Genomic DNA, 22,764 nt, shown 5'->3' on the forward strand with positions numbered 1-22,764 from the left:
TTGCCCGTTTTGCTGCCGCGGCTGCACGTGCGAACCCGGGTCACGCGCTGCAACGTATATCCGTATCGGAGTGCAACATCGATAAGAAATCCGTCACGACGAGAGCCGTGCTGATTCCGTTACGTCAGTGTAACACACAACGTTGGTATATATTTATTATTATTTCATGTAATATCTCTCTCTCTCTCTCTCTCTCGAGGTCGCGAAATCTGTTCTCTCTACTTCCAACTTTTTCGTTGATAAATCGCGTCACCGTCAAGGAAAAAAAATATTAGCTACTATAGCTAAATTCTAATGTGTTTTTCTTGATTATATTGAAAGAAAAAGCCGGTATACTTTCGTCGAATGAGAAATCTCAATTTTTATGTCAGTTACTGAATTCTCTCGATGGAATAAAAATAAAAGTTAATTTCTTTGATTAATTTATCACTATCCTGTGCATATCGATTTTCTTGTATTTAAATTTCCATTTTAAACTTAGTACGGAGTCTGCAAAGCGCGGCTAATAAATAAAATAAAACACATTTAATATATATCCACGTGTTTTTATCACTTTAAAATCTGATTCTATCTCTGTAAAGGATTTTCAGAATATTTAACTGATTTCTTGACTCTATTTGATTAATCAAGAGCATCAATTTTAAATTTTGATCAATCTTAATTAGGCTGTTATAAATTTTTATTCAAGCAGAAAGTGTTTTGGTTAATTGTACTTTTGAGTAGAAAATTATGATAGAAAGGAATAATAATAAAGCATTAGAAGAAGCAAACGAGATTTGTTTTGGTTTCTCGCTTCGAAACGCATTTCTAAAACATTACATTTTCATCCGAATCTTTATAAATTTCTCAACCAGAATTCACGATATTTCTTTGAGAAATCTGAATAAATTTCAATTAAATTCCAGAAAAAATTTTTCCATAAATCCCTCTGCTTATCATAATTATAATTTAACGGAGAATTCATCATTAAATTATACCTTAAAAATATTATTTTAATAGTATTAATAGTTATCACAGCTAAAATTTAAAATTTAAACATGGAAATAAAATTTTGTATGTAAGAGGATAGCGACACCTCAAATTTAATTATAGTAGCTAATATTTTTTTCCGTGATACAGTTACTTGGACAGCAATATACCCCCTTACATTGTGACATGCAAAATTGTGCGCGATTCGGTTATCATTCGAACTCTTCCGTTTCCGATTGGAAATGAAATACCGATTTATACGAAAGAAGTTTCGAAGAGAGTTTATCGATTTTTTGTATTCATTTCTCTGCACATCTTTCTACTTTTTTATTTATTTTTTTTTTGCATAATCTCGCGTTACAGCTCGTTGCAATAAATCGTATTGGCCGTAGTGTAGTTACGTTTAACGCAAGTTTGATGCGCGTATATTAATATACAAAAATATAAATGGTCGATATATAAATATATATGTATATGTATATATATATATACATACATATAATAAAACGCGCGGTTTCTCGTTCATTCGTTTCTTGTGTCATTCGCGTGATTCACGTGACTCGAGGGATACCGATGTTTCGAAATTAGCGCGCGTTAATTAACGTCAGCGCGCGATTCCCGAGATATCCCCATCCGGACGGAAGAGGGGAGAGGGAGGGAGATAATAACGAGCGATTTTCGGTACAGAAGCGCCACGAAGGAGGAATTATGTAAATTGATTGTGTGATAATCATTGCACTTTGCTCGCTCGCGAGCCGACTCTTTGTAGCCCGTACTTTGTTCCTCCGGGCGCTAAATTGCGCGCGCATTAGTAATGGTAGACACAGAAAGGTAACCGCGTTAATTAGGGATGAATTAATTAATACGCTCGGTTAATTACAATATGCTATTAACCCGTCCCGCTAATTTCATAGGGAATATTTATTTATTTATTCATGATGAAACAGCGCGCTTCTGCGAATGTCTCGGTCGCAGGGAAACTTTTGACAGCTCGCGTCGCGTCATCTGTCAAAAGACAGACGTCGGAAGAGGAATATAGTAAACGCGAAAGATTTGTGTTTGCGTGTCTCTCAAACTCGATATATCTGATTTAGAGAATTATAAATAATTGTGTACAAATATGCAACCGAGTAAAGGAATCCTGCAAATACCTAAAGCGCGGGAAAGTCGAGGTAATTTCGATACGTCCTTGACTTCGATTATAGCCGGCGCTGGAGATACGGACATTAACCGCTGGTAAAAAAAAAAAAAAAAATAAAATAAACGGAGAGACTGCGCACGAAACGCGAATACCGAAGCGGCGAAGGGAAATGCCATTAAATATGATTTTGCTCGATAGTCGAATGGAATTGCGCGTTTTCGTGCGACACGTGAAATCGTGACGCTTGAAACGTCAACGTTGCGTTATTGCGCGCTCTCGATCTCCCCGCTAAAATCTACCAAATACATCCCAATCAATTTACGATCGTTAACCTCTCGTCTCCTTTAACGACCGACGGATAAACCGACGATAAACCGCGGACAATAACGTTTAGAGAGCAAATAGAGTCAGAGACGGTGTTCCATCACTGACGTATACACGCAAGAGCGATCAGCTGGTGTACAACAATAGCGTTGACAGCTATCTCTCTTACTACAAGCACGCATGAGGGCGCACAGTTGAGAGAAAACGCGCCGTTTTATAGGCATATATACTATTGTGAAGTAATAATACGATTAAATTATTGTATAATCGCATTTCGCGTGTTCGCAGAACAATGACGTACAATATGACGGTCGGTCCAAGTTGCCCGGGACCTTACCTGGGCCCGAGCCTTACCCAGGTCTGCCCAGGATCGCAGTACTTGACCTTTATGACGCTCATGGACGCACTTGTACGGTCTCAAGATAGCATATCTCAATCGTGCGAGCGTATAAAGCCGATGGATCCACCCGAATACTATTACGACTTCATCGTTGTGGGCGGTGAGTAAATGGATTTAAGGTTTCATTTCACTTTTATTCTAGAGCGACTAAAATGTGTCAATTCAAGAATCTGGTGTATTAGACACGTGACTATTTTTTTTCAAAGATGTTTACGCTCTATTAAAGCCAAGTCGCGATGAAAAACGATTGTAAAAAGTTTCCTACTCTTCTAACTCAAAACCTTTTCCCCTTTTCACGTCATAATATTTTATAAAATGCATTCGTCTATTTTTTCTATAAAATTAAATAAAAGATTATTTAATAATGATACTTTTGCATATCGAAATCATGCATATTAGAGTACGCGATTCTTTGATAAAACTATCGTTTGAAAATATATGTTTCTCGTAAAACCGAGGCAGAAACCATCGTCCGGAAAACATTTAATTAAAGATAAGAGTCTAATGGGTACTTACTACACCGAGAGGAAGAGTTGCAGAAAGTAACGGTCGGTGATTTTCTAATGAATGGGTGAAATTGATCGACGTAATTGGAATGTATCCTTATGCGCCAGCTCGCGTATCTCGAGTGATCGAATAACCGATTTGAGTGTCGATTTGAGCGTGCGATAATAATCGCATTAGCCTTATTAGAGTAACGAGCGGGCGTGTCATCGCGCGTAAATATGTGTAAACAACGAATATATCGATTTGACAATCGTGATTCGAACGCGATTTTATAGCGATATAAATTGTCGATTTTGATATACAAACGGACGAAAAAAAAACAATTCGAGACGGAAGCCGGAATAAGTATCGTTATTACGCGCGAAAGTCGACGAACAAGTGGAAATAATAAAATATAATGCGTGAACCTAATACGCAATGACAGCAATGACTGTGTGTGTCGAAATGCCGCTCATAATCTCATAACCATTTTCTAGACAATGAAAGAAAAAAAATTGTAAAAACGGGAAACGAATCGAGAAGAGAGAAAATACCGCACGGGGCGAGTAATCAAATATAATAGAGTATTAATAACTCGGGAACAATGATGAATAAAATAGTTATTCGTTCTAGTTACGTCGCTCTCAATATAGCGAATAGAACTTCAATATAAACCAATTTAATCGCGTACTATCACGAAATAGTTCGATCGACATGCAATATTTGTACTCATGTATATATAATATCGCTGTAGTTTTAATAGAACATTTTTACCAGGAATATACGTAATTTATGGAAAAAAAATAGAGAGAGACAATCGATTCCGCACGTCAAATTAGTCACATTTAGTATATTATACAGAATATCCCAAAATTATCCGATTCTTTTAGTAGCAGATTCTCTGGTCAATTTGAGAACGATTTTTCCTTAGCAAAAATATCGAGTTATAGGCAAAAGAATGAAAAAAAAAAAGTTTATCGTAAGCTAAACTTTGTAGAGTTGAAAGGTTAACGAAACTACATTCTTCAGTCAATTTCAGGTGGAGAGTTTACTTTAATAGAATTTTAATTTGAGACTTAATTACAAAAATATATTTATGATGGAAAAAATTGGAAACTTGCAAAAAATTATCGTCTCCCTTGACATTTTCACTGAGGAAACTCAACTTTAAATTAGTCAGAGAACCTACTGTTAAAAGGACACAATATATGCTAATTTTAGAACTCTCTATATGAAATTATACGTAACTTTTCTCGAATAAAGAATACTTTATGTTCTCATTCATTCGATGAATTTTCTATATATATATAAGAAATCTAATTCTATTTATAAGAAATAGTTCTCAAATTAATGTCAATTTTATAAGAGAGCAATATATAAACTCAATAAAGACTATATGTCGCCAGGGATTAATAGTATGTAACTTTCCCGAAAATACAGCCGAAATATTCGTCGCAACTTTCCACATTTACATTCGGTCATAAAGGAAGAGGGGAAAGAAGAGAGTGAGAAAAAAAGGGGAGCACATAATTGAATATTTTAGTGCGCGCTTGATAAAAACCCGGGTCGCGTAAATCCGGAACTCGGAAATTCGCCCGATCGCATAGAGGGCAGAGACGATACGCGAGAATTTCGCGGGATCGAGCGATCGAAACTAATTTTCTTTGCCTCCCTTTCGGGTGATTATTCCCGGATATAGGACACCCGGGATATCCTTGCGGGAAGATGGAATTTTTCAGTGACTTTCGAACGGTTATCCGGTATCGTGGTGCTTCGTTCACGATATCGATCGCGTTTCCGCGATATTTCTGTCCACGTGTAAGTAGATATACATAAAAACAATATAATAGAAAAATATATATATAAAAAAAATATATATATAGTATAATATATATTTTTATATATATTAATATAGTACTAATATATTTTTATATATTATATAATATAAAATATATATTATATAGAAATATACATACATATAATATGAAAATATTCATAATATAAAAATATATAATATAACATATCATATATTTTTATATGTTAATTAATATTAATATATGTATTGATATATTTGATATATCATATAATATAAAATATATATTATAAATATTTATATGCATGTCGGTCGCGAAAAAAAACGGAAACGTAAAGATATAACGAGAGAGAAAGTCTGCTCGTTTCTCGAGGTATTATTACGATCACTGTCTCTAATTAGAGATGCGACACTATATAAGGATACGTGCATATACAGGTACAGTTTCTTTCTCTTCTTTCGAACTAAATGCACGCCGTGCCTAATACAGAGAGCGACGCGAGATGCGGACAGAGAAATAAAATGTGTGTGTGTGTGTGTGTGGAAACGTATACACCTGTGTGTGGAATGATTAATCGTCACGTCGGGTGCGGCCGAGGTGTATTACCTCGCGGAGGTGAGGAGAAAATATTAATAATACCCCGGGTCGCGCGCTGAGTAATTAGCGTGATGCTTATTAATTATTCCGTCAATGCCCGGTCGGAAGAAAGAAGTTGGCGGAATAATTATAATGGCGTAATGCTCGAAGAGAGACGGCACAAGTCGACGACGATAAAAGGATCGGACTGCGGAGTCGACTGGAAACGGGAAAGAAAATGGGTTTTGTCATTAGGGCCCGAGAGCGAAAAACGTTGCCCTGCGCGATAAAGCGAATAAAGTCGCGGTACGAATATATCAACATGTAAGAGTAATTGAAATAATTGCAAAGGCATTGTGTGTTACGGCACCTTCTGTCGGAGCTAAAAATTATGCACGAGGCGATCAAAACAGGGGGGAGGGGGGAGGGGGGCGTCGAATCAAGATAAGTTTATTACTCCGTTGAAACGTGCTGTCGTAATAATCTGAAAAATAACCACCCCCTTATCCTTCTCGAGATCCTTCCGAAAAGAACGCAAAAATTAGCGAGATCGGAACGAAACATGGATTTAAAAAAAAAAGCACAAAAATAGATTGAATAACAATCGCGATGGTATTTATGCGGGCACGTAAATATAGTTTTATTACGTAACGCGCGTACGGGAGATATCTAAATTCGGAAAATTCAACGGAAAAACAAACATATTTCACGCACCGTTTATTCAACATTTTGTAAAACGAGGGGGGAGGGGGAGGGAGGGGGGAAAAAGAATATTATTACGCGCGTTTCTCTCTGTCCGATGAAAAATGTAATAGGAGAGTCCCGGATGAAGAAGTATATGTATATGAATAAATGTATTCGACATAACATTAACAAAATGAAATAATCACCGTGTGTAAAAAAACGGGCGTTTCGCGCAACATTTTATGCACTCACTATAAACTACGTAACCCGGGGAATAATGAATTAATGAAAGAGCCGGGGAGAGAGAGAGAAAAATATTCCCGCGCGCGCGTTACGTAATCGGTACCCCCTGTAAACAATAAATACACCATTTTCGCGAATTATTCGCGAAAATTTAACGAGCTATTAAAACTCTAATTAAAAAATAATTGGAAATAGCGCGGTTTAAACGCGCGAGGCGCCCGCGCGTGTCCGAGGGGGATCGACGATTCAGGGAGGGGGGGGATAGAAGAAGGATGGGGGATGCTCGACATATCCTCCGCTCTACGAATTTTCCACCTCGGAGGGAAAAACACTGTAAACCTCCTCTCGTGTAGCGGCGTTTCGCGTGTTTACCACGGCCAAACACAGTTATCACGGGAATCGTCGGTGGCAATTGTTATTTGTCGTTTACAGGGGACGCTCTGTCTCTCGGCGGGCGCGAAATGCGATTCGACGCGCATCATCGTACCTATCCGCGCACATATCCCCCCTTCCGTCCCCCCGTCCCCCTCGTTTCAGATACGCGATATTAATACAGACCCGTTATTTATTCGGTCGCGAGACGCGTGATTATTGCGTCATTAATTTAATTACCGGTCCGCCTCTCGCCCCCCTTCCACGCCCCCCTTTCTCGCCCCCCAATTCCACCCTCTCTCGTCCGACGTGTCATTACACCGGCGACGCTACGTTCCATTATTTCCATACGCTTCTGTCCCAGCCGTCGGGAGATATAAATCCTCGAAGGTGGCAAAATTTGTCGGGGGGGCGAAGAGAGAGAAGGAGGGGGTGAAAAAGAGAGAAGGATGAATCGCTCGCGCGATTGCATAGCGATGCGGAGGACGGCGCATAATGTGATTTAAACGGCTCAACGAATTTTATACGCTCTTTGCATTTCGGGATAATTCGTACCGGACGACGCGATCGCGCAAAATTCGCCATCCGCAAACGCGCATGCGCGCTCAATTCGCATTTTGTTTATACATTTTGGCGATTCGTTATAGCGCGGAGAGGAAGATAAGAGGGAAAGAGAGGGACATACTGATAAATTATTCGTCGGATCCAGAAATCGAAAGACGTATAGCGAGAGATCGGTAACAGAGAAGAGACGAGCCGTCCGTATTAATTCCGGGGGACTCGGCAAAAAATGTTCATGAATTGTTTACTCTCACACATATACGCACGTGAAAATTCTAATGCGATCCGCTAGTGATATATTCATGATACGCGGCGTAATAAATACGTATAGGCTCTGCATATCTCTCTGCGAGAGAGATCTCCTCCCCCGGTGTCTCTACAAACGTCCCCCTTTTCTCCCAGGTTCGCATTTTTCACGGCAATAACAGGCAGCCCGTGTTTTTCTCCTCCCTGGTCCACCCTTGGATGAAGGGAGAGCACGCGCGACTTCTCTTCCCCCCTTTTCTCCCCCCGCATTTTTCGCCGATCAAACACGGCTGCCTGCACACGGCTAGAAAATAAAATGGCAGCTGAGCGGAATAAACGCGCATCATTCTGCATCTGCGACGCGCTAAATATTGTCTGAAAAATATATATACATATATGTATAGATCGCTTCCAGCCATTCGAAATCAAATACGAACAAGAGAGAAAGAGAGAGAGAGAGAGAGAGCCCGGCTTTTCTCTTCGCTCTTCGCTTCATTTTAATAATTAGATATCGGATCTTGAATATAAAATGTATTCGCCATTTTAATATCCACCGTTGCTATTCGCATCTTTCCGGATGCAGGCGTCCAATAACTCGCGTCCGAATATTCAAGAGGAATTGTAAATGATGTAATCGAGATAATTCTCCGAGTTATTTGCATTATCCGCGATATTGTATATGCGATTTTTCGAAATTCTCAGGCGCCGTGTTATATCTAGATATTCGGCTCAATTATATAGCAGTTATTATTATCTCATCAAGATTGAATTTCTATACTTTTTAAAATTTTTGGAACATGACTACGCTAATTAATTACTCACAGATATCTTTACGAAAAGTCCATGCAGGCAGGCAGAAATGCCGATTTATCTTTTACGAAAAAAGACCATCGAGACTTACCTGAAACAGAAAAAATATATTATATTAGTATTTTCGTATATACATGTCTACGAAATATTCGATTGCTAAGGAGATTAGATCTCTAATTCGCTAATTTATAAGTCCGATTAAAAATTAAGTCCAATATAAATTTTCCCCCTCTTCCCGTTAAATATTCCACATGTGCGATCGATGAATAACGCGGATGTGTTATAAATAACGCTATTATCTCTCCGGCGCGTGGATTCGCGTCATTTATTCACGCCTTATAAATAATACTTAAGTACGCCGCGATATATACATATAATTACGTTCCGCTCATTAACGCGCGTTATAAGCGGGACTTGTTTCCTAGTTTCCTAGACGAATACAAATTGCAAACCTGTCTCTCACGTGCGGCTCATTTCCGATTTTCGTATAAATTATTTCTAATTTTAGAATCTATCAATTATATTTCTAATCGGCGATCAAACACGAGAGACAAAATATTAAAATAAAATATTAGTGTTGTTCAGAAAATAATGCCCTATATTTTTTTTTCTTAGAAACTATTTATTCAACAGGCTTGAAATTTACACACAATATGGATGTTTTCTCTCGACATATATCATTTTATTAAATTTTAGTAAATTTCAAACCTGTTGAATATAAATAGTTTCTGAGAAAAAAATGCGGGGCATTATTTTCTGAACAACCCTAATATAAAGAGATATTTCGCTGTGGAGTTGAATAAATTTATTAATCGAATTTAAAAAAGCGTAAGAGAGCTAAAAGAACCAAAGAGATTCCACATCTACGCACCCGAAGTAAAAATTGTCGGAGAGCGCATTTTATAAGTCGGGTGTACTCGCGAAAATTAGTAGAAAGTAGTGCCGCAATACTATATGTATATACATGAAGCGGCGAATATACTTTCTTCGCGGCGACGATAAATCACGGGATCCTTGACCGACAAGCCCGCGTTATGGTTTGCGGCGTAATGCGGTCTTAACGATAAGTAAACCGCTCGAGAGAAGAGTAAAAGACACGAATCGGGAATATAAGCATGGCGCGGCTCGAGCTTGAAACAAACCGAGGTAGAAAGAATAACGTCGAGACGTTTCTTCTCTAGAAACTTCTTTTGTAGGATGGTAAGCATTATCCGCGATTTTCTTCCGATCCGTATCGATTGGAAATCGACTGTTGGGGAAAAATCGCGAAAAAAAGAGAGAGAGATGACAGCTGTCAACGCTGTCATCCGCTCCGCGGATCGCCTTGTCCGTACACAAGTGTCCCGTTCTCCTTCCAGCAGGTGCATATATATATATATATATATATATATGCGGCCGCGATGTTTACGTAAGAGAATTGTTTTTGTTGTTAGGAGGGGGAGGAGGGGGGCTAAACAGTTTTCACCTGGCGGTTTCGCGTTTCCGGTCTCGTTCGAGTGCAGTCACGGAAGAAGAAGGATGAGGGAAGAAGGGGAGAGATAGGGGATTGAGGGAGGGGAGGGAACCGTGACGCTTAAAAGGAAGAAAAAGCAGCTGGAATTATCGTGCTTGCCGATTATCGCGGATTCAGAGACCCAGAAGAGAGCTCTCTCTCTCTCCCTCTTTTTTCCTCCCTAGTTTTCACCCCTCATCCCTTCTGCCGGTGGAACAAACCGAGAAACGTTCGCATTGCGACACATAAATTAGACATGTTCTCCCCCGTCATCGCGTTTTTCCATAGCACGCTTTTTGTTCGCGGCCACTCGATATCGGAATTATTCGATGAATGTCCCACTTTATCCCGTTTCTGTCATCGTGCGCGAAATATAATAACATATTATCGGCAATTTGGGAAATATCATTATTGTAAGTGGAGAGATATAAATACAAAGTTTATTTTTATTATTTCCCAGATCAATAGCGTAGAATATTTCAGATGATTTAATAATTAATTAAGTAGGATGTTACGAGAATTGCCTTGAATTGTCATTTGGATCGTCTGGGAAATTGCATGTGAGGTATGATTAGATTAAATTATAAAATAAATGTAGACACGAGTATTATAAAAATACAATAAAAATCGATTATCCAAACTGGGTTTAACTCTCTTTCGGGAGAGTAAATAACGAAAAAGGGATATAAATTACGATACGCAACTAAATAAATATAAAAACAAATAATATAAATACAATTCTCTTTTTATTAAAAAATAATAAATCATTAAGTATCCATAGTTCTTTCCAAGAAGAAATTAAAATCGAACACAGATCGATGCAAAATGCAGTCTAATATTTACCTAAATTTTTCTAAGACAGATGAGTAATATCTAATTATACAAAATGTCAATTATATCGCAATATAAACATTTCAGTAGCAGCATCCACGTTTTGACTTGCAACTTTTATAAGTGCACCGTGTTTCCTAGCCTTCGCAGATTAATAAAAGTCAGTGTTCAAAGGAGAGAATTCCACTTGCTGTAATCCTGTCGAGCTTTCTCTCTCTATCTCTCTCTATCTCTCTTTTCATATGCGGTTATCCGTGGACTCTATTAAAATTTCCAGCGATGCTAGTGTTTCGGCCAACGTCACACAAAGCTAGAACGTTATCTCCCTCAAACGTCATATTTCCACTTATATATCTTCAGCGTCTCTCTCTCTCTCTTACAAATGTGCTCGTTATAAAGGGGGCTGTCAACGTATGCTCAGCCCCTATATCATTGCCTCGTGGCGTATATATATATTTCACGCGACAAACGGAGAGGAAATTACTGTGCACGCAACCGAAATAGCTAACAATAAGATATCATCTCGACTCGCGGGGAGAATTTTTTTTTTCATTCAACGTTCCACGTTTTCAGCGCGCACGTGTCGCGCGGAAAATCACGCGGAAAGGGAGAGTACGAGATATATCGTATCTCGCGGCCACTTTACCGATTTTTCTTTTTGCGAGAGAGAGAGAGAGAGAGAGAGAGAGAGAGAGAGAGAGAGAGAGAGAAGAGTAAAGGGCAAAATCGTGAATGCTCGCGAGAAAGAACACGATCTCGATCGGACGTAGTCTATTTTCCGCGCTGCTGCACCGAAAGCGATTCTTCGCCGATCTTCGCCGAGAAAGAGAGGACATAAGAAACGGAGAACAATTTCGACGCGTAATGAGGGGAATGTTTACCGTTCAAACGAGATTTTTGCACGCTCGTTAGACAACATATCTTTCTTAAATAAATATTTTCCTCTCTCTTCGTTCGATTGTATATACAGAGTAATCTTCGGTAAAGATCGGCAAAATTTTTAAAGCTTCGTTTGAATTATTTTGATCAATTTGATCGCTTCTTATTAGTTTGATCATTATAATCGTTCAATTATTTTGAGTTTTCATTATTGTATTCATTTTTATTACTTCATTATTTTGATTATATTGATTATTTGATTATTTTGATTATTTTGATCAATTTGATTGTTTTGATTCTTTTGATAGTTTTAATCGTTTAGATCATTTTAATTATTTTAATCGTTTACAATCAAAATAATTTTTATTATTATTTTGATTATTTCCATCATATAGATTATTTTGATTGTCTTGATCATTTTAATCGATTTAATCGTTTAGATCGTTTTAATTATAATTGAATAAAAAATATAAAAGTTTTATTATTTTGATCATTTCGGTCATATAGATTATTTTGATTGTCTCGATCGTTTTGATTATTTTTTTCAACACGATAGTTCCATTTAAAAAAGTGAAGATTCTTGCTTTTTAATCAAACAAAAAGCCAATTTTTATTATTGCAATTTATTGCCAGTTAGAAACTGATAAATTTCTGTGCATGACTTTTTTTATCAGATTATTGTGTCTTAAAAATCGTAGCAATCGTTACAAAGGCCATCCTGTATATACAAAGGAAAAAATTCTAATTTGAACTAAAGAATTTTCTAGAAGAGGAAATTAAAAATTTTGAGATACAAATATTTCACGTAAATTAGCTGTTGCGATTCAACAAGTCTTAAGCTTTTCGTCTTCATATAATAAGTCAGAGTTATCTCTAAATACTCATCTAACGGTATAGCTTGTTTAGAGACAATTAGGCGAATTATTGTTAATAATTCGCCTAATTGTCTCTTGTACGCGAACAATTATATCCTTGAAAACAATGGAATATCGAGATAAATTCCTATTCCTATTTCGCTTACTTGGAGTTATAGTAGGTACGTAGCAGTACATCCGGAACCGAATGCAATTTCCCTATTAATTGCTGAATTCAAATTAGTTCTCATAAAGGAGCTAATTATAGACATCGTTAAGCTGATTTAGCGCGGATGAAATTCTTCCTGGTTTGTTCCGAGACTTGGCGTCAATAAATGAAAATTCTTTAGAGACGCGAGAGAGCTCTGCCCCGGCTTCTTCCGCAACGTCAAGTTTGACCGGACGACTAATTACCGAGAGAGAGACGAATCTGGCGCGCGAATCGCTACCGGTTTTTCTTCCTTCCGTGAGATTTTTTTTTTTTCCTTCTTATTCTTTGCCATTTTCATCTTTATTTATGGACTACGGAAGAGGGAGAGTGTAACCCGTTTTTCTACAAATCGTAGCAGCTCTTCGACATGCTGCGTTTAACGACTGAAATGTTGCGAGCGGAGGAAGAAGAAAGAGTGGCGAGAGAATGTTTTATCGCGCAAGACAATTGTGTGTGCAGTCGATAAATTTATAGGTTCCATCCTCGAAGTAATTTAAACGTATCTGCAGTTTCTCGAATTGCGTGGTTGAATAAATATTTATCCATCTTGCGTTATATAAATATATAGAATTCATGGATATAAAGAGAGGAGAATTTACTCGTGGAAATTATCTTATTGAATATGTATCAAAACCATCTCTTGTATGTTATCGTCCGTTTCATAATTCACCAAAAATCTGGGCGCGTAAATAGAAAAGTTAAAATCGAATGAAAAAAAGAGAAAGTAAATAAAAACTATAGATATAGTATTTAACGTGAAAAAATAATTAACATCTCGAATTGAAGTTTTCAACGTTTTCACGGAACGAGAACATAAAATTAAAAAGACCGGAAAGCAATTTTCTTTTTTTTACATAAAACATTACACATACACGCATTTTATATATGTGTGTGTGTTATATAAAACTCGATATAGTACGCATGATACATCATATGGACAAGTTATGAGAGCGCATTTGCCTTCCAGGGAAATACTACTTTTTCCTGTTCGATAACACTTGTTATCAGGTATACCATTACGTGTAACCGGAAAGGTTCGTTACATCGTTGCAATTTCGGGGTCATGCAACTATAGTATGTAACCGACGCGCGCACAGCAAATCCCTGATATTTATGCCAGAAATGCAGATTGACTTCCGCGGACGCGGAACGTTCTGACCTCCATCTATAAAATTATTATAAAAAGGAACAAACAAAAAAATACGTCACCGTCTAAATGAAACGGAGAAACGAAGATTTCCCGCTCTCGGTACAAAATTCTTTCTTTCTCCTTTCAGCTTTTCGGGACGAGACTTTTATATCACGAAAATTTTTGTTTATATAGCTGAAAATTATTTTTTTTTTTTGTGTGATATTTGAGGTATTGTGTAAAAAAGATTAACGTTATCTGGAAATTTTGATCAGATGTCATAAATGAATTGTTCATCCCCTATAAAACGTTTTTTTTTTTTTTTTTTTAATTTTGATATCTTATTTTATAGTCATGTTATAATAAAAGATTAAAGCTGGGAACTACTTATATAAATATACATTTAATGGAATCCATCACGATAAATTACACTGTGAATGTGTATCGATAGCCCTAAAGACACTACAAATTATGTATAAGTATGTATGATTTCATCATCTTATAGGAAATGAAATATTTGCTATCTCAGCAAAACTCTGTATTTAAATCCTTCCTAACATAGCTAAAAAAGTAAGCTATCAAAATTTTTAAAAATGCATTTTATACAGGATAAACAATACATCCATGATTTCTGATCAGAATGTCAAAATATCGTTGCCCTTTTTTTACAAAAAAATTTAAAATATCGCAAAAAAGCTTTTTGCATATTAAACCTCATTTTGAAAACTTGACATGCTGATGAAAATTGATTTGGCGAATCGTTTTCAGTATTTATAAGAAACATCTTATCTGGTTCCAAATAATAAACAAAAATCTTTTTTGGTATAAACTAGTGTATTAATAGTTTTGTCGATAAAAAAATGGCTCTTATATAAAGTCCAAGTTTTACGAGAGCAGCTCAATGTCGTCCGCTTAAAGAATTAAGCCGTGTAACGTGGTATATATTTCATATAAGGGAGGATTAGTGCTTTTCTCGGGGAAGGAAAACCGCGTCCCTCTCGTATTCAGCATGTCAGGGCACGCGAACCTCATGGATTTACATAGGGCGTAACTATGCGCGATATCAACAAAATATATACATAATATATATAGAGAGAGAGAGAGAGAGTAAATTACGCAAGTGGCAGTTTCCGTAACGCGATTTGATACACACACGCGCGGAAATACTAATTGAATTTCTCGATTAGAATATCCCTGGGCCTGTGTGTAAATCCATAATATCTGCGGCAAAAGTAAAATTCGATTAACGCGATTTCGATGTAAGCGACAGACGGACGGACCCCCGCGGGATCTACTATATATGTATATATGTTGTATGTACATATTTATTCATGCGCGTCATGCATGTATCTCACGGTCTCTCGTCGAGTTAATCTCTGTTGTCCAATTAATCAGGCATTTAAAAAAAAATGGAATAAAAATACACACAGGCGAACCGTCCCTCGCCGCATCACTCTCCGCATACATGTATTGTCGATATGTGCGAAATGATTCATCATTTCGATGTTGTTAATAAATTTTCATGCGAAATAACGTTGTATACAGTACAATGTCTGTGTATGATCGATTGCGTGACCATTTCGAGGGAAACGTCATACTCGCGGTGACAAATTCGCAAATCTCGTCTGACCACGCGATCTCGGTTATTTTTCTTTCTCTCTTCTACAGAGAAGTTCCCTTGTATTTGTAAAGACCCTGAATTAGCAATTCACTTACCTACTTGACACGGAGTTGCGAAAACATTGCGATAAAATACGTTATCTAAAAAGTCAAAGCATTTATTTTAAAGTGACGTTTCACTTAAAGATACGTAAATAAACCGAATCGCAAATGTCTAATGAAAAATAGACTAAAAATAACAACATATCAACAACAAGGGCTGAAAATAGAATGTCAGAATGAAGACGTTTTAAAAATATCGAAATGAAATATTAAGTTTAAGTTAAGTAAGGCTCAATTATAATAATAATATTAATTAATAAACCGGCTAGAAATATTAAATATAGAACTCATCATACATCATCGTATTATTACGCGCGCTTTAACGATTTTTCCAAAAAATCCATTTCTTGAAAAAGATTCATTTAAAAAAAAAACGAATGCAATTAAATAAAAGGGAGAGAAAAAAAATTCCAAGAGCAATTTTCATCAAAGTCTTTAGCTCGCGGAAAAATGCGTACGTGAAAGGTAGGAATTACGTGGCGAACCATTGCCAAGGCCTTAACTACCTTAGCTCTTTCCAATGTGACGGGTACTTCCCGTAATAACAATCGATAGGATCGTAATAAACAACAAGTCGCGGCAGCGCCAAATTGCGTACATCCGGGGACAGTAAATCAACATGACAATCTGAGGCTGTACATCAGCGTTCTTGCATCCGGGTAATTACCTGGTCGACTAGTGACTTTTCAGTCTCTTATCGGACGCGCGGGACTCTCTTCCTGGCTTTCCGCGCGCCTATCATTAATCGAATTCACCTATCATTAATATACCGCGGAGAAAGAGGGGAGCGATAGTTGGCGAAACACGGGCGATTTATCGGCCCGATGATAAATCTAATCGCTGAAAAAGTTAATTAGGGTCGCGCAGATGTTTTCCTTCCGGCGAATGCAATTAACAACATTCCCGTTTCTTCCATCGTCACCCCCTTTCAACCCCCTCAGCCCCCTTAATCCCCCGTTTCGCCCCCCTATCGCGCAGATGCATTTTTCTCGGAGTAACAACAGTTTGCGCTGAATAACGATAGGACTTTAATGACTTTTGTCGCTTCGGAATTAGGAGGATCAGCCGGTGCCGTGGTGGCGTCTAGACTGAGCGACATACCCGAATGGAAAGTTTTGTTGCTAGAAGCCGGCCCGGACGAGCCACCGGGTGCCGAGGTTCCCAGTATGGTGGCAATGTTTCTGGGTAAGTTTCAATTGAACCTTTCTGTGTATACGTACAGCGAGAGCGCCGCTCTGTGCTCCCGTTATCTATACCGGAGGGAGTCGGACCTTGCCTGACGATAATGAGCGTTTAAAATGCATCGAGTACATATCGCCTTTTTTTTATTTTTAGTCCGAAAATCGATTGACATTTTTTTTTATCTCGTCGATATCGATATCGGAGTACGATATTTTATCGGAGGAAATATTTTCGGAGTCTTTCGTTATATACTTGATTAACTTAATAATAACAATTGATTTTTTGTCTGAATTCTTTAAAATTATGCTGAATTATTTTAATAAACGTCAGAATAATATTTTTAGTCTTTCGTTGCGCAAGAGTAATTTCGAATTAACTTTTATCTGGATTATATAATTATCTTCAATTAATTTTAAATGTCAGAATAACATTTTGTTCAATCTTAAAATACAGTAAGAATTCATGTTTTATCATCTATTTGCATTTTTGAAACATATATTTAGAAAGATTTGCATTTAGAGTTACTTAAAATTTAACAATTATTACTTTCCTCATAATTAATTTTAATCCGTGGATGACATTAGTCATCCACGTGCACAAATCTGCAATTTTAATAGATATAAATTTAAATTTAATACATGCATTTAAATAAATAATATGCTCATAAAATATATCTTTATATTTTAATTCGTCTTTTAGAAATGGATGACAGATGTCATCTCTAACATTTAACCGCTATCACTTTAGGGTTAAAATCCACTTTTCAAATAACTTAAGATAAAATTGGCCCTGAATCTATGAGAATTAAAAATTGATGCGACATTTAAGATGCCCGTAGATTCGAAATAAAGATAGCTTCGAAATAAACGCGAAATGTCGCATTTTTATTTAAAATATGACATTTCGAGTATCTCTTCTAGAGAGAAAGAGATGTGAAAATGGTTGCAGTACTCATCTGAAATCTATATTATTGCGAGAGCAGATATATATTGTATATATTGTGTATATATATATATTATATTGTATATCTGTTACGAGCTTTACGCATGTTAAACGATCTGACAATTTTACCGATAGGAACTGACATTGACTGGCAGTACCACACCACGAACGAGATGAACGCTTGTCTGTCAACCGGTGGATCCTGCAGTTGGCCGCGCGGTAAAAATCTAGGCGGAACGTCCGTCCACAACGGCATGATGTATAAGCGGGGTCACGCGAAGGATTTTGACAATTGGGCGGCCATGGGGAATCCCGGATGGAATTGGCGCGACGTAAGATCCCATCAACTTGCCTCGAATTACATACATATTTCGCGTATATTTCATTTAAATAAAAATAATTCGAATATTTTCGCGACCCGTTCCTTAAATTCCAAGATTCATAATATCGGATGACGAAAAGATATAAAACTTTTAAACTGGAAGAGCTATGCAAACTTGTAGTATAAATATTAGCATGCCTCCTAGTTACGATTTAATATTACACGAATCCTGGAGTTTTTATGAAACGAGAAAGATCATTGTTTGAAGAGAGAGATAGAGAGAGAGAAAAAATCGATTATTGAGTTTTCAATTTTTTGAGACATTCTTCAAGAGGATGGATTAGATAGAGATACACAATTTCTTTTTTTTTTTTTTTGTTATTTAGGTGCTGCCGTATTTCATGTGCTCCGAAAACAACACGGAGATCAATCGGGTGGGTCGGAAGTATCATTCGACCGGTGGTTTGTTAACCGTCGAACGGTTTCCGTGGAAGCCTGCAATCGCCGACGACATCCTCGCGGCGGCGACCGAGAGAGGGTATCCGATTAGCGAGGACCTGAATGGCGATCAATTTACAGGATTCGCTGTGGCGCAAACCACCAGCAAGAATGGCGTTCGTGTGAGTAGCGCCGCGGCGTTTCTGCGAGCCATCCGGCACCGACGCAATTTACACATCGCCCTCAACGCCACCGCCACAAAGATCATCGTCGAGAATCATAAGGCCGTGGGGGTCCAATTTTATCAAGTTAGTATACACACCCTAGTATAGATTCCCTCTCTTCGCTCTCGACAGCGATTTACGCAGGGTGTAACGAAAACGCTGTGGACAGCTACTTCAGGAGCAAACAAGTTTATATAAGGATTTTAATTGGTCCTGCCAGACAATTTTTGAAAAACGATTTGCTTCATTTCGAAATATGAGATTTTCTACTGTTTTATATTGTTGGAAATAAAATAATACGCTTTGTAATTAATGTTAAGTTTAATCTAACGTGAAAGTGGCGTATTTTTGAATATGTATTTATAAAAATTATTTCTTATTTTGATGAGTAGATCGTAAAACCCACATTTTTATTGCACCCTGTAACAGCTGCGTGCGAATATCTATATATCTGTTTATTAATTATTATTTTAAAGAGACAATATGTAATGCGCGGTTGGGTAAATCGGGACACACGTGCCAAAAATATTAGAAACCTTCGTATTGTTATATTATTACAGTGATATTATTTGTGGATATATATTTGTCCGGTGTCGCGCATGACGAATAAATTTTCATTGGATATATTGTCGGAAATTTCATTTGTCGCGCAAACGGGAGGTTTTTTCTGATCGAGAAACTCGCTGCAAATTCTATTAATATAACGTTGAAAACGTATACGTCATACGTAAAAAAAACCTTGCATTATGCACGAGTGGAAATGTCCCAAGGACCTTTTGTTACGCTATTGTTTTATCTGTATTAAAAAAATAATTCTGTAGAGTAGTCATGCGTATACAAGTCACGCGACAGAAAGTCACTTTCATGGATATTAAAAGAGCGTAATTTTTATCCCGTTTTTCGAAGCAATAATTAATCGCCGCGCGTAAACATGTCAATCGAGTCACTTTTACGGATATCGTAAAGATTTTCCAACAATAAATTCGTTTCCTCACGCGCGCAAATCAAATTGATTTGCTATACTCGACTATCGCGCTTAAATCTCCGAGAATGCACGATAAAAGTCAGCGCTATCGGCGACTAAAATTTGATTCAGCATTGTCATCGGAGTATCGATTTTGCGAAATGTAAACAAGAGCGAGCCAAGTCGACAATATACATATATCGCGAACTTTGCTTTTTGCCGGGCGCTTAAGAGCGCGAAATCAAGTTCGGTGAGTTTGACGATGTGAGTTTCAATGAACGCATCTTCAGGGTGGCGAACTTCGAGTTGCCCGCGCCGCAAAGGAGGTAATCGCCTCCGGTGGTGCCGTAAATTCGCCTCAACTGTTGCTGCTCTCCGGCATCGGGCCGAAGGAACATCTGGAAGCGGTGAACGTCACGGTCGTCAAGGATCTTCCAGGTGAGACGATTCATTCATTGCCACGCAAGATCGTTTGCAACGATGAACAATACACGTCGATGCATATGTCATTTAGAAGAGACGATAATCTCCTCCGATAAGGAGCCAAATGAGAATTCTCTGTTTGCCGAAAGATTAATTACGAGGCATCGCTTAAAGAGAAATCCATTAGTTCCTTTTTAAGAACTTAATGACTACATTGAATAGTTCCTCTGAATAAATAAGCAAAATTTCCAGAATGTTTTAAAACGCGCGGCAATAAAAAGCTTTAGAGCGCGAAACTTTTTCCACGAACTAATGTAATTTATCGGAAGGCGTCGACGTTTTAAGCGAAATCGACGAATTAATTGGGAGGCGAACTCTGTGTTTTGCTTCCAGGTGTCGGGGAGAATCTGCATAATCACGCGTCGTACACTTTATCGTGGACTATCAATCAGCCGAATGAGTACGACCTGAATTGGGCGGCTGCCACGGAATATATCGCCTATCAGAAGGGACCGATGGCCTCGACGGGTTTGTCGCAATTGACCGGGATGCTGCCGTCGATTTACACGACTCCGGATCATCCCGACATCCAGCTGTTCTTCGGCGGTTATCAGGCGGCCTGCGCGACCACCGGGGTAGTCGGCGACCTCATAGACTACCATGGTCGCAGCATCAGCATGTCGCCGACGATGACGCAACCGCGAAGCAAGGGTAAGTTGCCTAAGATAGTCTAAAGTATGAACCAGACTCAATTGTTATCGCGAAATTTCTACAAGTCGATTAACGTTCACGTCGATGTTCCGATGAATATCGATCCTCTTCACCCCGAACGTGATGAACTTGCTTCTCAGGACATCTTCGTCTCGCGAGTAACGATCCCCTCGCGAAGCCGATCATCTGGGGGAATTATTTGACGGATCCGATGGACGTGGCGATCCTTGTAGAGGGTATACAGATCGCGTTATCTCTCGCCAACACTAGTGCCATGGCCAAGTACAACGTGACGTTAAACAACAGCCCGTTACCCGCGTGTTCCGCGTATCCGTTCTTGAGCAAGGAGTATTGGGCATGCGCGGTGCGTCAGGATACCGGTCCGGAGAACCATCAGGCGGGCTCCTGCAAGATGGGACCGTCGACCGATCCCATGGCCGTGGTCGATAATCGATTGAGGGTTCGCGGCATCAGAAATCTCCGCGTGGCCGATGCGTCCATTATGCCACAGGTAAATATATACCTCTCCAAAATCGAGAAATCTATCCATGCTTTCTCAATTAAATCTTTAGTCGTCGAAATTGGCATTTTCTATTGTGTAAAGCGATTAATTTGCAAATTTTCGTACTTGAGAGCATGTTTTAATCCACGTCTGTCGTGTTTGATTTTAACATTTCAATATCTCGGATCTTTGTGTACGTAAAGTTATATGGAACTCGGAAGATCGGTTGAGATTTCTCTCTAGAGGGGTGAAGATATGTTGAAATTGGCTTTCAAGGTACCGTCCAGCAACACGGGAGCGCCGTGCATGATGATTGGCGAAAAGGCGGCCGCGTACATCAAGTCCGACTGGGGCGTTGCCGGTACACAATGGTACGGGAAAGCACCTCCTAGCCCGTTATGGAAACAGAGCCATTTCAGCCATTGGAAGACTCATTAGTCATCAGCAATTTACCGTATTTCCATAGTTCCCGCACGACCATCGAAAGTTCACTGGACCTATTGCTTTGGGGGATCAAGTTTATCGACTGGGATCAGGCTACATGGTAACCAGAGCGTCCACGATCTATCTAGTCTCTTATGAGCCATTTTCTGCAGCGCCTAAGAAGGTCGACGTGACCGAGGACTCTCCGTAAGATTCGAAATTACATTCGCAACGTGTAATTATTGTTGTTACTGGCAAAGAGGTAGAGAGATAGACAGAGAGTCAATTGAAGACAGTCTCGCTGTATCGCCATGTGTTTCAGTTTCCAGTTAGTAATTTCCTAAGATTGTGTGTCTCAGAAAATGTCGCGGCTCTCAACAATCATGTTGAAATAGTCGCGATAGAGACGTACAGACCTCCGTACAATTTACGAATATTGTTATTATTATATTCCTTATAATTTTCCTATTGCTTAATTATGTTAATGATATGTCTTTAGAGTTACGAGAAAAATTATTATGTTAATTATTCCTTTTAGCTCTTATTATATTAATAATCCTCCTTTAGCTTAACGTGTGTCAAAATTTTAGTATATACCTTTTAATAGCTTTGTGACGTATATACTATTCGTATATTTCCTATTTGAAATAATGACCAAAGACAAATCCTGGCGTATCATGGATAAAAAAAAACAAATATAGTAGTTAATATTGTTAAAAGAGAAATATATTGGAGAAAATAAAATGGATTATAGATATGGATAGCTCGGTCGCTCGTAGAGTGCTCGAGTGTAAATCAAAATAACTGTAGTATACAAATAAACAAGATTTCATTAATAGCAGAGATCAAACGTGGAATATAACTCCATCCATTTCCGATTATTCGCGCT

At 38.2% G+C, this 22,764-nt stretch overlaps 2 protein-coding genes across 6 annotated transcripts in view; one reads left to right on the top strand and one right to left on the bottom strand.

Annotated features, from left to right (window-relative positions):
• Nucleotides 1-22,713, top strand: LOC145933263 (glucose dehydrogenase [FAD, quinone]). 2 transcript variants are annotated; one of them, XM_083032818.1, is made up of 9 exons: nucleotides 1-145; nucleotides 2,723-2,934; nucleotides 16,801-16,929; nucleotides 18,004-18,200; nucleotides 18,577-18,936; nucleotides 20,107-20,254; nucleotides 20,633-20,950; nucleotides 21,091-21,461; nucleotides 21,729-22,713. In XM_083032818.1, the coding sequence occupies exons 2-9, from the start codon at nucleotides 2,727-2,729 to the stop codon at nucleotides 21,888-21,890; spliced, it is 1,893 nt and encodes a 630-aa protein (XP_082888944.1). In that variant the 5' UTR covers nucleotides 1-145; nucleotides 2,723-2,726; the 3' UTR covers nucleotides 21,891-22,713. The 2 variants fall into 2 exon arrangements, with proteins under 2 accessions (XP_082888944.1, XP_082888945.1); XM_083032819.1 differs by having other exon boundaries at nucleotides 1-141.
• Nucleotides 1-22,764, bottom strand: part of LOC145934366 (kin of IRRE-like protein 1) — a 506,904-nt gene that overhangs the window by 364,288 nt on the left and 119,852 nt on the right. The gene's annotated exons all lie outside the window — the stretch shown is intronic.

This window comes from Prenolepis imparis, unplaced genomic scaffold (genome assembly GCF_030444845.1).
Source record: "Prenolepis imparis isolate NDT839.2.m4 unplaced genomic scaffold, iyPreImpa1.0 SCAF_3, whole genome shotgun sequence".
In the NCBI taxonomy this organism is placed as follows: domain Eukaryota; kingdom Metazoa; phylum Arthropoda; class Insecta; order Hymenoptera; family Formicidae; genus Prenolepis; species Prenolepis imparis.

Bases quoted from the DNA above. Each gene is read 5' to 3' on its own strand.
- LOC145933263 (XM_083032818.1), top strand. From the start codon at position 2,727: ATGACGTACAATATGACGGTCGGTCCAAGTTGCCCGGGACCTTACCTG. The intron at 2,935-16,800 runs GTGAGTAAATGG...CTTCGGAATTAG, and splicing joins CGACTTCATCGTTGTGGGCG to GAGGATCAGCCGGTGCCGTG. The intron at 16,930-18,003 runs GTAAGTTTCAAT...TTTTACCGATAG, and splicing joins TATGGTGGCAATGTTTCTGG to GAACTGACATTGACTGGCAG.